The sequence below is a fragment of the Callospermophilus lateralis genome, chromosome 16 (assembly GCF_048772815.1).
Source record: "Callospermophilus lateralis isolate mCalLat2 chromosome 16, mCalLat2.hap1, whole genome shotgun sequence".
Taxonomy (NCBI): Eukaryota; Metazoa; Chordata; class Mammalia; order Rodentia; family Sciuridae; genus Callospermophilus; species Callospermophilus lateralis.
Window position 1 is genome coordinate 73,103,895 of NC_135320.1, and position 18,610 is coordinate 73,122,504.

At 40.2% G+C, this 18,610-nt stretch overlaps 1 protein-coding gene across 1 annotated transcript in view; it reads right to left on the reverse strand.

Moving 5' to 3' along the window:
* The window catches only part of Sntb1 (syntrophin beta 1), a 227,363-nt gene that overhangs the window by 20,791 nt on the left and 187,962 nt on the right, over nucleotides 1-18,610 (reverse strand). Inside the window, exon 4 of the mRNA XM_076835407.2 lies at nucleotides 13,446-13,585. Within this exon, the coding sequence (XP_076691522.1) occupies nucleotides 13,446-13,585 (140 nt within the window). The remainder of the gene's footprint in view (nucleotides 1-13,445; nucleotides 13,586-18,610) is intronic.

The following is an 18,610-nucleotide window of genomic DNA, read 5'->3' on the forward strand; positions in this document are numbered from 1 at the left end:
AATCTTATAAGGTAACTAGGATGAACTATTTCGTGAGAACCGCCTAACATCCATTTCCTGTTTCTTCCTTTAAGTCCATCTTTAGCAACTGGTGTTTTTAGTAGTAACTTTCTGATTTATTGAATTAGAGTTATCTTTTGGGGTGTAGGGGGTGAGAAGTTGACTATTTTTTTCAAAACAACAAAAAATCATTAAGATTTCATGTTCACTGCAACATGGATCCAGTTCAAAGAGATGTCTGTAAATAGATCCTCAAATCAGATACAAAGAAAGAATAAAATGACTTTAAATTATTTCAAATGCCCAAAGTGGTATATCCCAGGAGGCTCAGACTGACTGTGAAAAGACCACTTCCAGGTCAAATCTTCGTCTAACTAACATTCCTGCCAGATATCAGGACAAGCGTTTCTCTACCAACAACTGGGCTACTGGGTTTCGTGTTGTTTCCAAATCCTCAGATATGGCTCCTAGCCTGACTGCTTTTGAGAAAAACAAACATGCAAGAAAAAAAAAAAAAAAACCTGTCTCACAAGGGATGCTTATGCACTCATTTAATTCTGGATAGGTGTTTGGGAATGTTGCATAAAATGTTCCATACAAAAACATTATTATTAATATCCTTAATTAAAGCAACAACAGTTGCAGCACACAGATTCAGCCAAATTAGGAAAATTACATATTAGGTAACTGGGTTGCTAAGCAATATTACATCCTCATTTTACTTAATTGCTGTAATTAGCATCTCCCACCAGATGCCACAATGCAGGCCACACACAGAAAGAGAGAAAGAAGAGAGGAGAAGGGAAGGGAAGAGATGGGAAGGGAAGAAAAGGGGAGGGAAGGGGAAGGAAGGAAAAGCAACTGGTTAGATCCCTTAAATAGTTCTGGTGATTTCAATACTCCCATCTACTGGCCACTCCAATAGAGCCAGCCGTCGATAGATGCTCTAGGGAAGTGTAGGGCAAAGAGTCACTGACAAATACCCAACTGTCAGGTGGAAGGGGCTGACCATGAACCCCCTGCCCCCTTCAGCAGGAATAGCTGATCAATTGCCTCGTTTCTAACTTCTAAACTTCTTCCTTTTGAATATGATGGTGAAAGTCAGGCAAGGTCCCATCTTCCAGAAAGCTGATATTCCTGAGGGATATTGACTGTGAACAAAGACAGAAGCAGCAGCACCAAAACAGTTTGAGAACATTCTAGATTCTTCAGTGGTATTTATCAGGTGGAGACAAGTGATTGTCTTCCATACTTTCACCAATGGTCTCATGACCTTTCATAGCTACCAGGCGTAATACAGAGGGAGGAAAGTGACTGCCCACCGTGGGAAAGTTGGCATGAATGTGTTTCCTTGGGCTCTACAGTAACTCTTCGGAAGTGGTATTATAATCTCCACTTAAAACGGAGCATCCATGGCTGTGCAGCAAACCAGTTCCCAAGATCCCCCAGAGTCCAGAATTTGAACCCAGCTTCATAAAATGTACAGAGTCCCCACTCTTTCCATCGTACCAGGAAAGGGGGCCACACTCCAGCTCATCAGCTATAGGAGGAGAAGGAGACTGAAAGGAAAAAGTGGAACAATGACCTACCGTCATCCATGAGCTTAATTTACCCATCTGTTGCTCCTCTCCAGAGGAAAATGGGACTCACCGTCTAATGGATGTTCTCACCTCATAATAGTTCAAAGTCTTGGGGAAATTTTCCCTTTGAAGTTAGATCTGTCTTTTTTTTTTTTTTAATTTAGCACTGTTAGAGCTATACTTTTAAACACATTTTCTTGAAACTTCTGATTATCTCTTACATGTTCTCTTGTCTCAACTATGCTTTAATTAGTTCAACATATGCCACAGTGTGTGTGTGGAATACATATTATGAAAAAGATCTTTGAGGATTTCTCCACGTATGGAAATGGCAATTAAAAACCAATTCTGTTCCGCTGGGAAAATGAAGCCAAAGGTGAGTTACCTGAGCAATCAGTTCTTATAACATTCGGTTTTCTACTTTTTCCACATTTTTCCTTTTTAAAAACTTCCTCTCATCGGTCCACAATGTTGGCCGCTAACAGGGGCCTGTTAAAAGTTTCTTAAATTGTACTGAACATTCCTACCTCAGGAAGGAATCCATCCAGGGGCCATGGACAAGAGTAATCCAGAGCTAGTTGTGTAGATGGGGTAAGGTGTTCCAGTCTCCCCATCTCCTTCCCAACTTCCCCAGTCCCTCCAAGCTGACACTTTTCTGAACCTCAGTCCTTCCATCTCAATAACATTAAGACACTAGGGGTCCCTGATAAAACTTATCAGTCATTCATACTCTAATTTTAATTGCTAACATCTATCAATCACTTATTTCTTATTTCTAATTCATTTGCTTAACATTTACATAGATAATCAGTCCCATCAATGAGTTTGTGAAATAGAAGAATCTTGCCCATTATATGGATGAAGAGACTTGTGTTCTGAGATGATATTTTAGCCAAGTCTTCGGATTCAAATCCTGATTCCAAAGTCTATAAGATCTTTCTGCTCTGCTTTCTGTCACCCAAAACCCCTGAGAATCTCACCGTTAGTAGGATGAAGACAGGGACCAGCAGCCAGTGAAATCCCCAGGCATGTGGGTACAAATGGGATGGCTGGGAGAGGATTTGACAGGGTATAGATCCTTGGGCATATAGATCCTTTCATGCCACCCTGGGAAATGTCCATGGACTATGCCCACATTTCCAGAGTGAGGATGCTTCTCAGGCTTAGCATAAAAACCACAGTCTGGTTATAATTCTCTCCCTCCCCTTTTTTCATTTGTAGTTGGAAACTTTATTTTGTTTGTTTATTTTTATGTGGTGCTGAGGATGGAACCCAGTGCCTTGCATGTGCTAGGCGAGCGCTCTACTGCTGAGCCACAACCCCAGTCCCCTGATTATAATTTAATGTTTGACAAATACAATTGGCAATCTCTCCCAGTGGAAAGACTAAATTTTCTAAGGGTAGCCTGAGGGCCCATTACTCTTAGCATATAGAAATAGGTTATTTCCTTAGGTACCAAAGATAACCTAACATGTAATCGAAATGCTCAGTGTCCCTGGTTGCTAGGTGGCATAAAAGTAAAGAAGCGTGCATTGGTCAGGTCCTCTTTCAAGGTTACCCCACACCCTCTTCTTTGGCTCAAAAGGTTGGTAATCTGGGCTTAGAGCAGCATCACTCATTTTATAAGCTCTGTGTTTTTAAAACTTTTGCCAGCCACTGGACTGACTTACAGCTCCTCTAAAATTCCAGAACTATTGCAAACTTAATCTTCGCTCTCTGTAGACCCATCTGACTTGCCAATTATGACAATAATGATAAAATCCTAATACTTTACTTCATATGGGCAAGCATACCTCTTTAAAAAATGTTCAGCAATATCAAATAAACCTTGGCTAAGCAAAATATATTTTACTGTGGACTCATAACAAGATGAGGGGTGAGAATAGCTAAAATCACAACATGTTTGCAAACTCCCTGAGTGTGCTGCCATAAATTGCACCATCAATGCACAGAGGCACCATGGAGGTTGATCAGTGGGAGAGAAGACTGCTCGTAAACTTCTCTGCATGGCATTCGACACCAAGAACATGTCATGAGCATTCCCGGCACCACTGCTATGAAACACAATCAAATTTTCATCTTCCAGAAAAATATAAATTAGATGTGCCTGGGCCTTAACAACAACAACAACAAAAAAAACCCAAACAAATAAATCAACTGTGAACTGCCTGAGGAAGTAACTCAATTTAGAAGAAACCTGTTTCCTACTGGCTATGGTCCCAGCCAGCCTCTCTTGTGTGAGGGAACAGACAGACTTTGACCTTCTGAACAAAACTCCCCAGCACTGCTAAAGGGAAGGGACGGGGCTGACAGTCACCCAGTCTGGGTTTGTGCTAAGCTTTATGCCAGAGAAGGCTGGATATATGTCCTTCTCTTAAACAAGCAATGAATGAACCAATGAACTGTGCACCTACCCCTTAATTTATATATCGAAATCCTCACTCTCAATGTGACTCTATTTGGAGGTTGGGCCTCTAAGGAGCTAATTAAGATTAATGCATTCGTAAGAATGGGGCCTAAACAGAGAAGTCCACTATTATGCATATTTATAATGCATCAATTAAAAATGATCTTAATAAAGACGGGAATGGGGCCCAATGTCATAAGATCTGTGTTCTATATAGAGAGACAGTAGAAAGCTTGCACTCTTTTCAGGCATGCACAAAAAAGAGGTCATGTGAGGACAAGTTAAATGGGGGTAGCCCATGTCAAGAAGAGAGACCCCAGAAACTGACCATGTTGGAATCCTAATGCTGGACTTGCAGTCTCCAGAACCATTGAAAAATAAATTTCTGTTTTTCCAGCTCCAATCTAGAGTACATGTTGAGCATCCTTAACATGAAAATCTGCAGTTCAAAACTTTCTGAGCACCAACATGACAAGTCTACACCATTGAATTTTGTTTCATGCACATAATTATAAAAAGTGTTGCATAAATTACCTTCAGGGTAAGTGTATAAGGTGTTTAGAATCCCTCTCTGCAATATCCCATTGTGTATGTGCGAACATTCTGAAATCCAAAAACATCCTGCACGCTTGTAATCCCAGCAGCTCAGGAGGCTGAGATAGGAGAATCATGGTTTCAAAGCCAACCCTTAGCAATTTAGCAAGGTGCTAAGCAATTCAGTGAGATCCTGTCTCTAAATAAAATACAAAATAGGACTGGGGATGTGGCTCAGTGGCCAAGTGTCCCCGAGTTCAATCCCCAGTACACCCCACCCCCAAATAATATCAAATCTGAAATACTTCTGTTACTAGATAAGGGGTATTCAAACTGTACTTTGTTTTGACTAAATATCTTATTTTAATTTTCACAATCGTTCTGCAGTAGGCATTATGGTCCCATTGTTCATATGAAGAAACTGAGGTCAGAGAGAAGTAACTTGCTTATGGTCATACTGGGTAAACTGGGGCTCAATTGAACAAAACTGGAGTGTGAACCCAGATCTGTCTAATCTGATACAGTGAAATAACTTTTTCTCTCGCCAGTAAATGTGATTGTCTTCCATTATTTTTTAAGGGGATAGTGTATTTTTAATTTTATTGTTTTGCTAATTGGGTGGGTTTTAAAGAATTTCTTAGAAAGTGCTAGGATGATCTTTTGTGGATTTTAGTTGGTTGCAAGTTTTCACTGCCATGAAGTTGTTTTAAAAATACAGCATGTACTTATACATGCAATGAGAAGGTTTGTAAAAGCGATAATAATAATAGCTACCTTTATTTAGCTCTTAGCATGTGTCAAGCAGTATTCTAAGGACTTTACATTGTTTAATATCATCCTTATTACAGCCCTATTTGGTAGGCACAGATGTTGATATATCACAGATAAAGTGACATGAGGCAAAAAGAGATTGTGAAATGTGCCCTTTCCAGAGCTAGTAAAAACCAGAGCTGAGATTTGGAGCCAGATTGTAAGCATCTAGAACCTGGGCCCAAGAGGGAGCACTGATGAGATGGACCACTGTGCAGCCATTCACACAAAGTCAAAGAAGAGAGTGATATTGGCCAAATTATATTGTCATATTGTGTGCAATTACAAATGTGTGATAACAAATCTCATCAATAGGTGCAACTATAATGCTCCAGTAAAAAATGTGAGAGGAAAAATAGAAACAAAAAGAGTGAAAACCCCATGGGAAATGCCTGCAAGTTCACAGTCAGACAGTTTACAAGATGCTGGTGACGGTAGGCATATGCAGCCAGGACAGCCTTCAGACTAATTCATCAGTGTTCATCACAGCTTGAGGCAAAAGAATGCTTCTGAAGAGCCACCTCTTCATGGCAAAGTCCCTTCACTACCAAAAACTCTGGAAATTGGGAGACAGAGAAGATAGTAGTTCTCAAACTGTAGCCCACATCAGAAACATCTGGAGAGGTTAAGTCAAGAGGCCCCCTTGAGACTTTTTTTTTTTTTTCAAGTGGTCTGAAGTGAGGCCAAAAATCTGCTTGACTAACAAATTCCCAGTTGGTACCCAAGCTGTTGGGCCAGGGACCACACTTTGAGAACCACGGGCAGACACTCTAGCTCTCTGATACTGTCTACACCTCTGTCTTCACTTTATCATGCGATCTGTAACTTTTTTTGTTCCATGGAACAATTGGGCATCTACTGCATGATTAAGTTGTCATAAGAGGGGAGATTTGTAACATACACTCAAAAAATTCTTAAAGCCACTAAAACTCTAAGAAATTAGGACATGTTCCTGGGAGGCTGCATCGAATAGTGGGCAAGAATCAGAAAGTAGAATCAGAATTTGAGATCCATTTCTTACTAACATATAAGTTGGGTAATTAATGTTAGCCCCACAATTTACTTCTTCTTCACGAAGTAGAACTAACACTTTACTTAAGGTTGTCAGGGCTAAATGTGGTAATTTTTTGCCTAATGCTTACTGAAAACACACACTTCTGACTCCTGACCCTAGTAGCCTGCTTAGCCAGAACATCCAAGTCAAGGTCATGCTGATATGAATCTTAATTTAAAACCTGGGGGATTCTGAAACTGGGCAAGTTTTGCAAACCCTCATGGAATCCAATTGGCCTTTATCTAGAGGCCAGCCACTGGTTGATCACCATCTTGATCCATTTTGCAAATGACATTAACATGGTCTTGATACTGTCACTGAGGATGATTAATTAGTAGATACCCAATAATAAAAATGTAAAGGACATAGCTCTATATTTCTAAATAAAAATCAATTAAGCCATACACTTAACATTTGTGCATATTGCTATTTATAAATTGAACCTCAATAAAAGATTTTTAAATAAATTCTTAAAAAGACAATGCTACACTTCGTTATAAATGCATAAAAACAAATAATACTACTAGACAGAGTCCATGCCCAAATGATCCTAAAGAACCCAGTGCCTGGTGTGACTGTATGGAACTTTTGGGAAGTGAACAAGAGAGTCACTTGATGAACTTAAGTGGTTAGGGAAACAGCTAACAAAAATGCTGGGGTAACTCTGAAACATAGGGACCCTGTTTTTCTTCATTTGCCCTCCTGCCACTTCAGCAGTGGTGCCTCTGCCAGAAATCAACAGCCTCAGCTTTAAACGCAAAGAAAGGCAGCTTCAATTTCAGCTGGGGGTACCCTGCCTTCCACAGCAACTCATTCAGAAACCCAGCCTGGAGCTGAAAAGAGGCACCACCAACCCACACTATTACACAGGAAGGAAGAGATCCCTCTTTTTTTTTTTTTTTTTTTTTTCTGCTACCGTATGATTTCCAGAAGTCCTTTTCTAGGCAGTGCATCCAGAGAGAAGCTGACTAGGACCAATGAACCACAATGGCTGATATCCAAGCCACAAAGTCTATTAAAAACCTATTTTACCCAAGTACATTTCCCCGTGGGCTTTGAGACAATGACATACCACTGAGTGCATTTAACAGATGAGGGCCTTGAAAGAGGAAGGAAGAGTGATTAGCCTGGGGTTAAGCACTGTTCTGGTGGGATAAAGACCAGGATGCAAAGTCCCAGCTCTTTCCAGGCTGCTGCTCAGGAGCAGATAGATAGCAAGTTACCTGCTGGCTTGCGGGGATGAAAGTAAGAATGAATAGAATAGCCTGTGCCACTGGACATTTTGGACATCTTCTGCTTCACAAGCTTGCCAGCTGGAGTTCAGAGTAATAACGAGGGGCCTAATTTTATCATTGCTCAGAGGGCTAGTACTCATACATAATGAGTTTCATTCGCAATTCAGTGGTCAGGGTGGGTGATTTGGGAGAGCGACAGTGAGCTGAGGAAAGAAGTGTCACCCCTGGCTCTCCTTTAGGTGGTGGGAGACACTGGATTTTTATGCTGCATCTTCCATTCTAAATGATCTCAGGTTTCCCTTTTCTATTTCCACATTAGATGCAGGTTTATGGTTCCCAGCTATTTATGGGATTTGCTCAAAGTTCAGATCTGGCATCCCTGTCACTCGTGAGCCTGTAAGAGATACTTTCAGTTATATGCAAAGCTCCTAGGATCTCATTGCCTATTTTGCACACCCTTATGGGGGCTTTACTTTTCAGGGTTTCCACCTGTCATTTTCTTCAGCAATGTCCCTGAGCCCACGGAGCTGCTGGGCCTGCCTGTGCATGCAGCCTGAAAAAACTGTGAGACGACATCCATCAGGTGCTCAGCTTTAGAAGGACTGCTGTGGCAGTGTTTGAGACCAGTTGCCTACCTGAGTCAGGATGAATTCTGAAGGAACCATTTATGGTCGCTTCTCTACTTACCATGGGGTTACATTCTGATTAAACACATTGTACCTTGATAATGTGTTCAGTAAAAAATGCATCAAATACACCTAACCTACTGAACATAACCTGGCAACATAGGACACTAGTTGCTGGTTGTTTTCCCTGTGATTGTGTGGCTGACTGAAAGCTGTGGCTTTCTGCTGCTGCCTGGCATCTCCAATAGTATTGTGACTATTGTATATGGCTAGCTTAGGAAAAGATCAAAATCCAGAGTAAAGTTTCTATTGAATGTGTATTGCTTTCATTGAACACACACACACACACACACACACACACACACACACACACCACACACACACACAATTAACCATCATAAGTTGGGGGTCATCTGTATGAATTCTAGGGCAGCACTTAACAATAGAACTTTGGGTAGTAATGGGAAAGTTCTAGACCCGTGCTGTCCAAAATGATAGCCACTAGACACATATGGCTGTTGAGTACATGAAAGGTAGAGAGTAAGAGTGAGGAACTGAAGTTTACTTTTATTCACATTTAATTCACTTCAATAGCCACAGGTGGCTGGTAGCTACCATACCAGGAGTGTGACTCTCGATATGCCTTGTAGGATCAGGCCAAGCTAGAAATCACATTCTCTTTCAGCTTCTCCCCTGCCTAGCCTGTCCCTTCTTTCCAGGATTCTTCAGGGAGCACCTGCCTACTAGTTCACTTCCATCCCATCCTGTCCTGTCTTCTCTTCCACCTCTGGGAACCAGACCCAAGCACAGCCTTTCCTGGAAGTCTTAACACTGACCTGAAGTTTCTCTGCGGAACCTGATAACAGGGCAGAGAAACTGAGAAAAAAAGAGCAATTATCTCTTCCTCTACCTAAGATTTTAGAGAAATTTGTTTTTTATTTTTATCTACTTATTTTCTTTTTGACCATGGAGTTGGCATCATTGTTTGGATTCAGCAGTCACCTCTTAAACCTTTGTTACTTTACACCAAAGGTAAAAATATCTACCCAGATCATGTCCATGACTCTAAACACCTCCAAAAGCTCCTAATGCTCCCAGTGGTTCAGATTTCAAAGAATGCAAAAGGATGTAATAGGGGAAAGTCTTTCTCTCTATTTCCCATGCTCCTGTTGACCTCCAGTGGAACCAGGGCATAGGTATGCAAGACACTACCCAGAGCTGTAAGCTAAGTGACCTGGGGCAAATTTCTTAACTCTTCTGAGCCCCAGATTCCAAATCTATAAGACCAGCACACTAACACAGGCTTGCGAATGCATACAGGAATTGTTGGAGGAAACTTGTGTCAAGGGCTAGATACTCAGCCAGCAACTGCTCTGTCTCCCCAAAGCTGTTCCTGGTGCTGTAACTGGCCACACAGCACTGCATGAAGCAAAAGCTCTGCACGTGTGTCTCCCCTCTTGCTGGAAGCCTACATCCTCTCCTCCTGTTCCTCTGGTAAGTTCTCACTCAGATTTCCATTCAAACATTACTTCCACTGTGAGAACTCCTCAGCCCCTCTCCAGGCAGACAGGCATTTTCTGTTGTCTTTGCTCCAGAAAGTTCCCTGCACATCAGTACGCTTTTGTCCAGATTGGCATGGCATGGCAATAATGGATTCACAAGGTTGACCTTTCCCACCTCTTTATCCCTTGGCCCAGTTATGACTCTTGGCACATAGTAGAAAAATTGTAAATTTTGGGGAATGAGTGAAGGAATGCAAAAGGAGTCACCATTGGTCAGAAATTCTAAGGGGAAAGCTGTGTTCTAGAGTTAATTTTGTTTTCCTGTTGCCTAAGTTACCCGAGAACTCTACCTTATGTTGACCCTTGTTCCTGAAAATTATTTCAAAAGACCTGATCAAATTTCCCTTCTTAGTAATTGAAATACAGTGACTGTGGTCAATCTTTCTTTGGTTTTTAGTCATAAGACTGTCTCAGAATCTGAATATTAGTAACCCATGAATGAAAAGTGCAGATGTAAATTGCAGAAAATGATAGAGACTGGGCTGAATTTAATTAGGCCCCAAGGCATAGCTTAAATCTTTGTGTAAGCATTTTAGAATATTTATATTCTGACAATTGAGGTCTTATTAATATACTATATTATGCTTTACTAGCTATTTACCAAAGTTTTTGAAGCTTGGAAGTCTCAAAAATTAAATCCTTTTTTATTTTTTAAGTGAACTAGTCCTGGCTCCCTGAAAACCTCCTCTATACACCATTGGGGCCAATAATTTCCACCTTCAAGTCACATTTGCTGGTGTCTATTATCAATCGCAACTGGAATTAGGAAGGATTTGAAAGAATTACAATTCTACTCACAGTTGCTATTTTGATCTTGTGTTGAACAAGTTCTCCTACTAGGTCTCATTCTCTTCCCAGCCCCTGAGCATGGACTATAACTTGTTTGGCATCTCTACCTTTCTAGGAGAGGAGAACCTATCTTGTTTCTGTTTATCTGTTGCTCAGCAGAGAGGCCCCCAAATCTAAGTGCATTGTGCTGTTCTGTTGGACCAAACTCGGTGACCAAATTCTTTCCAGGGTTTGTCCCACACTTTTCAATAATTCATCGAGCAGAAACTTGAGGGCCAATGTTTTCAGGCACATATCAGGAAGGCCACAAATATTATGTTACCATGCTCTACTTCTAGGTAAAGTGACAGTGGCATCGAGGGAATGAAAACAGGCCATTGTTATAAAGTGCATATAGAAAGAACCAGCAGTGAAAGCCAGGATGGCAGCTGTCAGCTACGTGAAGTAAAACTCAGGTTTGACTCACTTGTTTTCAGGTTGTAGTCCTTTGAAGAAGGAGATTAGAATATGGCACACTAAGACCATATTTCATGTCTTGGCCACTGTGAATAAGGCTGCAGTAAACTTGAGAGTATAGATATCTTTTTGAAATCCTAATTTTAATTTCTTTGGATAAATACCCAGAAGTGGGATTGTCAGGTGATCACGTTTTTAACATTCTGAGGAAACTTCATGCTATTGGCTATACCATTTTACATTCCACCAATAGTGTGCAGGAGCTCCCTTCTTTTCACACTTTTGCCAACACTGGTTACCTTTCAATTTTTTGATAAGAGTCATCCTAATAGTTGGGAGGTGATATTTCATTGTGCTTTTGATTTGCATTTCCCTAATGATCAGTAAGGTTGAATGTTTTGCATGTTAGTCAATTTGTATGTCTTTGGGGGAAATGTCTCTTCAGGTCCTTTGCTGATTTTGTAATCTAGTTTTGTTATTCTTATTGTTATTGAGAGGTAGGGCACCCTTGCATATGTTGGATATTAATCTTTTTCAGATATGTGGTGTGCAAATCTTTTCTTCCATTCTGCTTTTGTTTTGTTGATTGTAAATAGCTATTATAAATAGCAAATTCCTTTGCTATTCAGATGAGTTTTAGCTTGTTATAATTTCATTGGTCTATTTCTGTTTTATGCTCTATGCTTTTTGTGTCACATTCAAGAAAGTATTGTCAAGGCCAATGTCAAGAAGCTTTTCTTCTAGGAGTTTCATGGTTTCCAGTCTTATGCTTACGCTTAAGCCCTTAATCTATACTGAGTTGATTTTTGTGTGTGGTTTAAGGTATGGGTCCAATTTCATTCTTCTGCATGTAGACGTCCAGTTTTTCTGGCATCATTTATTGAAAAGAATATCCTTGCCTCACAGTGTCTTCTTGTCATCCTTGTCAAAGATCAATTGACCATAAATGTGTGGATACATATCTAGGTTCTCTATTTTGTTCTGTTGTTCTGTATATTTTTATGCCAGTGCCATGCATTTTTTAAGAGAGAGAGAGAGAGAGAGAGAGAGAGAGAGAGAGAGAGAGAGAATTTTTTTAATATTTATTTTTTCGTTTTCGGTGGACACAACACCTTTATTTTATTTGTATGTGGTGCTGAGGATTGAACCCAGCACCCCACACATGCCAGGCGAGCGCGTTAACACTTGAGCCACATCCCCAGCCCAAGTACCATGCATTTTTGATTGTTGTAGCTTTGCAATGTAATTTGAAATCAGGAAGGGTGATTATTCCAAATGTCCATCATTAAGGAAAATGTGGTATTTATATACAATTGAAAATTATTTGACCTTAAAAAGAAGGATATCCTGACCTTTGTGACAATATGAATGAACTTGAAGATAATACCCTAAATGAAATAAGTCAGACACAGAAGGAAAAATACTAAATGATCCCATTTATAAAATTAATCAGAAATAGTCACACCTTTTTGAAGAAGACGAGATTAGAATGGTGGTTGCCAGGGCGAAGTGGGAATTAGGAGTGTCAGTCAAAGGGCACAAAGCTTCAGTCATGCCAGATAAGCATCTTCTAAAGATCTATCATATAGCACAGCATGTTTAATAACAATATGGTATTATATATTTAAAATTTTGCTAAGAGGGTGGATTGTATATGTTCCTATCACATAAAAATAAGAAGAGTAGGAGGTGAAGATGTGTTTTTGATATTAATTGGATATACAATATGGTATTGATTATGCTGAGGGCTTCATGGGTATATAACTATCTCTAAACTCATACAATTGTATAGATTAAATTATACAGCTTTTTGCACGTAAATTATGCCTCAGTAAGGTTGTTTTTAATGCTATATTTCACATGAGTAATAATGTACACTTAGGGTCTTAAGAAAAAGAGAGCCTGACAGCCACACTCCCACAGAAAGCCTCACAGAACCAAGAAAGAACTTGTTATGGAATCTCCTGTGTTGACCAAACCTTGAAAAGCACAGTGGGACATTCCATGTGACATTCTTTTTGCCACTAAGTGAAGACCCTTGCGTGATGACTCCACTTGGACTTCAAGATTGCAAACACATGTGTCTAGTTCATTTCCAAGGCAATGGGATAGAAACCCAGGAAAGCAGCCAAACTGGGACCATCTCACCAGATGTCACTGTTCCTTGATGATGGATGGGATGGATATTTTGTTCTTTGTCTCTGTACTGCCTGATGTTTCACGATAAATGATAATTAGTCTGTCTAGTTAAAAATGTGTGGCTCTGATTCTGAGGAGCTCCCAGCTCCTGCTGCAACAGTGAACAATAATATAACATGCAGAAATCATTGCAATCGATTAAAATGTTATCAAGCTGCAACCACGGCATACCCAAACACAAGACCATGGTTACCTGGTGGCAAGAAGAGGGTATGAGTGAACTGGGCTGAACCATGCTTCCTTCCTCCGAGGCATGCTGTCATAGATTAAAAGGTCTTTCTCCGTCAGAACAACCAGGGCTGGTTTCCACGGTTTCTCACTCTCCCCTGGCACCTGAAACAGAAAGAAGAGAACTGTCAAACAACAGCTTGAGAACAGGGTGATTGGAAAGAAAAGCTGGCATCCCTCCAGTCAGAGGACCCAACAATAGGAGTGTCTTTCAGTTCAGGCTATACAATCAAGATGGAAAAAAAACCCAAAAAACAAAAAACCCAGTCATGAGCCCAGTGGTTCCTGATCCTTGAAAATTTCATGGTCTCATGGGCCATGGCACGCACATTCAGTACAGCCAAGAAGCAGCCCAGCTGCTACACATCTGTCACTGTCTCTCACCTGTCAGTCAGCACTGAATCTTTTTTTTTTTTTTTCATTGTGGGAGGCAAATGCTTAAGGGAATCAGTGCTTCCAGCTTATTCTCTGGTACAGTGCATCTGTTTTGTTAATGAAAGTTTTTGAACAAATATTCAAGCCTTGAAAAATATACTATGGAGGCAAACATCTACCCAGACAGGTGTCAGACATCATAGCCTCCTCTCCTGGTCTTTTGCTATTATTGTTTCTATGATGCAGGCACCATCCTGAAACTTCTCTTGTTCTGTTGAACACTTGTTGCAGAAAATTATTTTAATTCAAGGGCCCAGATGGCCTAGCAGGGATTGAAAAGGATTCAAGCATCAGTTGGGTGATTGGGACTATGGACATCCCATTCAGTCCTCAGAATCTGTGTAGCTCAGATCTTTTCTCATGAGCCATCCCCTCTTAGTCCCCTGTCAATCCTCTCAGATTCCCAAAATATTCTTCCATGTCTGAAAATGTTTTCCTTCCACTTTGAACTCTGAACCTCCAGATGAATCTTTAAGATTGGTCTGGAAAAACTCAGTGCTCTAATCTTGATATTCAAAATATGGTCCATGCTCCCAAACATCAGCATTTCCTGGCCCTGCTAGGAATGCAGAGTCTCAGGCCCATGCCAACCCATTGAATCAGAACCTCCATATTTACAGGATACCCAGGTAATTCCTGGGCTCATTAAGGATTAGGAAGTACTGCTCCAGATGAGGTCAAGCTTGTCTTTGACACAGGTAACTAATTCAATGAACACAATCATCTCATGAAAGTCATGATGCAAAGTCTGTTTGAATTAAGCTAGACAACAAGCTAAATACATAATATAGCTGATTTCTTCTTGTTCTATTCTTATCATTTCCATGTTTAAGTGCCACAGTGAAGTCTGTGTTGAGGTGGAAAGGTGTGTACATGTTTTATGCTAGCAATCGTGGCCAGTGTATTAGGAATGAGTGATCTAAACAGGGAAGAGCAAGGTAGGGGGAAGGCTGACTTTTCTACATTTTACACGTTGGCTGTCTGAGTCTGATGCCAGTCTGTTTGGTGGCCTGTATGACTCTGGACAAGTTATCCTTCTGTGTGCTTCCACTTCTTCACAGAGAAACACAACAGAGGTTACAAGAGCTGGCTCTGGAGTTAGAAAACCTGAACCTGATTCCTGTTTCACATTTTCCTAGCTGCAGGGTCCTGGAAAAGCCAGCAAATTCTTTTGAATCTGTAAAATGGGAAATGTCAGTGCCCATAGCAGAAGGCTATTGTGAAGATTAAATGAGTTAAAATTTGTCAAAGTCTTAGGGCAGTGCAAACCAGGCACCTCGTGGTACCTGCCAAGGAATGCGTGCTTACCTCATAACCCTACAGTGAAGATTAAAAGAGAGAGTGTGTGCAATGTGCTTAGAAGCTGTCAGATGGTAATCCCTCAGTAAGACTTAGGGTGGGGATATTATGCAGACTCTAATTTTTAAAAATGGCCAAAAAAGGTGTCCTTTGGAAATGGTATCCATATGAGAAGGAAATGACTTTCTCAAATATATATATCTTGGGGTGCTGGCCATTTTACTATCTTCTCTCTTCCTTTCCAAACTTCTCCCAAGAAGAATTCATTACACAATGATCATCTTTATTTTTTAATTCCCATGTTCCTAGAATTCCCAATAAAGCTCCCTTTCTAATGGAGAACATGACATTGCCTCCTTTGCTGCCTATAAAGCTACTTACACTAGAATGTGAATGAATGCCTGGCTTATTCCCTGCTTTATGCATTTTATACATACTAATAAAATTTATCTTTAGCTTATTGCTTATGTAAGAAGACGTTTCCCCCAATAGAACAAGAACATCTTCAAGAGATCAAAATGGATTGTTTGAGAAGGCAATGTAGCAGACCTTACAAGGTGAATAACTATGGTCTAAAGGCATAGAGTATTTGAGGGGGGTTTGAAACAAATTTTCCAGTTTCTACATTAAACTTAGTAAATTACTTTTCCAGCTCATTAAATAGGACTGGAGAAGTTACAAATGATCCTCCCAAAGTGACTATCTTACTTACCTAGTCAGATCTGATCCATTAACTTTGAACAGGATCACACATTTAAATGTGAGCAGGACAAAGCATAATTCTTCAAAAATAATTACTAAGTTTGCAAAATAAAAGTCAACAGTAAAATGCAGACCTTTCTGATGGTGGTATCACAACCTTACCCACATAATTCCAAAGCCCTAAAAAGTTTTGTAGTTTATTAAAGAGCCCTGTGTGGATATGTGAAAGTCTGCCGTGAGAATACTCAGAGTGGCCATTTCCCACCATTTCTGTGTGCAGAGCTGTCACTTTAATGCTATGTCAATGATTGAGGGTAGCAGGCTGCCCAGGAGAACAATTGACTTTGCAAGGGGAAAAAAATTCATAGTGAAGAACAGGGTTTTGAAAACTTTTTTTCATACCTTGGGCTATATAACCTTGTATTTAGGTCTTTGAAGCACAATTTTCATCATGCTGAAGCATTTGTGTCCTTGTTTTAGTGATAACTTCCATTCCAAATCCAGTTTTTGTGGCACCTAAGATATTTCAGTGTTGACACAACAGTCCTAGTGGTGTGTATGAATTTATTAAAACAAGAGAACTGAAACAGATGCAAAGACTTCCCTTCCCATCCCAGCCTCCCACTTTGGGTGCTATAGATGTCTCAAGACTAGATCATATTTCTAATGAAGAAGGCAAAGGAAGGAAAACAGGGGAAGTCATTCAGTTCTGGTATTACTCTGAAGCACAACTTTGGTGAGCTGAATCCTGAATGTGTTAGTCAGCTTTTCATTGCTGTGACCAAAATACTTGATAACAACTTAGAGGAAGAAAGACTGATTTGGTTCGTAATTTCAGAGGTTTCAGCCTGTGGTCAGCTAGCACCACTGCTTTGGGAATGACGTGAGGCAGAACATCGAGGTGGAAGGGCATGGTCAAGGAAAGATGCTCAGCTTATTATATCTAGGAAGCAGAGAGAAAGGGCCAAGGACAAGATATAGTTCCCAATGGTGTGCCCCCAGTGACCTACTTCCTCCAATCATGACCCACTTGCCTAAAACTTCTACCTCTCCTAGTAGTTCACTCAAATTATAAATGCAACAAATGGATTAATGCACAGATGAAGTCACCATCCTCGTGATCCAATCATTTCCATCCCACCTCTGGACATTGCTGGGTCAAGTCTTCAAAACATGATCTTTCGGAGGACATTCCAGATTCAAACCATAAAATTGTGCCCACATTCACTTCTGCATACTATGAGAGTAAAGATTTACACAGTGGCACAAAGAATGTAAGACAAGGCAGTAAGAAGTTACTGGTAAGAATTGTGGAAAGTGGATACTTTGAGCCCTCCATTGAGACAGATCTCATGAGTTACTTTCCTCTGTAGTTTTCAGTCTCTTTAAATTGAATCAATCCTCTCTTCAGATCAAATCACAAGTCATAGGACATTATGTGAAAGCACAGAGCATTGGCATGGAATTGCATCCTGGTTGGGGCCATGGCACCTCTGGTGACCTTATGTCTTTATATTACCATCACCCATTTGAGAGGGGTTACTTGAAATCCTTGAATTTAGTTGGAAAAACACTTATCTTGTCTAAAATATTTAGGATATGTGTCTTACTTCCAAAGAGATGGTTTTACCTAGACTTGTCAGTGCCTTTTTTGTATCAAAGAAAAGAACAACAATATTACCAACTCCAAGGGAGATAAATTAGTACACACAGAGGGCTCATAGAGTGCTATAACACAGTAAGTAAGCAGGACTTAAAACATATGATCTATATGTAGTGTTTCCTTAAGTATAGCCAGTTAATGTCAAGTGAAGATCTGAGTGAATTTAAGCAAGGATCACTTGCCTTTGCTGAGTTTAGATTTCCTCATCTGCCAAATGAAGGGGTGGGATTAAACTGTTCCTAATGGCCTCTCTGACTTCAAAATTCAATTATTTTTAAGTTTGACATTTTCTGCTGTAAGGTTTGGACTACTATAGTTAGTTAACACTCTTGCTTTGCAAGTCTTTGTTCATTGGATGCTGCAAGAAAAAAGTGTGTCCTTTTTCTTCCCTCATGGCAACTCACTTTTCCTAACATACTTAATTTCTATCTTTTACTGGAGCAGAAGTGGCAGAATGAGCCCATGGCTGTCAGAGCCAAAATGCACTGGCTTCGAAATCTGGCTTTGCCAATTCTTAGCTGAGGGATATGAACTGATTTCTGAACTTCTATAAGCACTCATTCCCTGATGCTGAGAATGGCCTCCCATTCTTGTTTGATGAGGATAACTTGAGATAAGGCATATAAGGTGCATTTCCCACATGGTAGAGTCTGGAAATGTTGTCAATTCACCTCCTGCACACTCTATCTTCCATTTCTGCTGCTCAGGAAGGAAGCCCTACTTGTAGGGAAAGTGACCAACAGCAAGTGAAAAAGTTCAGGGAAAGTCATTCAGAACTTTTGTGTTGGAGATCATGGTTATCTTGACAACTTTTTAATTTGTCTGCTTCAACTCAGGTTGCCAGGTATTTAGAACAAAGGACAAGATAGCAGTGTAATAATAATTAGCATTTATCAACTTCCAAATGCTTTACAAACACTAGATAATTAATCCTTGTACCAACTCTCAGGGAAGCAGATAAAGATCACTTAAGCAAAAGAAGAAGAAGGATAATAGCTTTCAAAGATGGCAACAGGAATACAGGGAAAGTG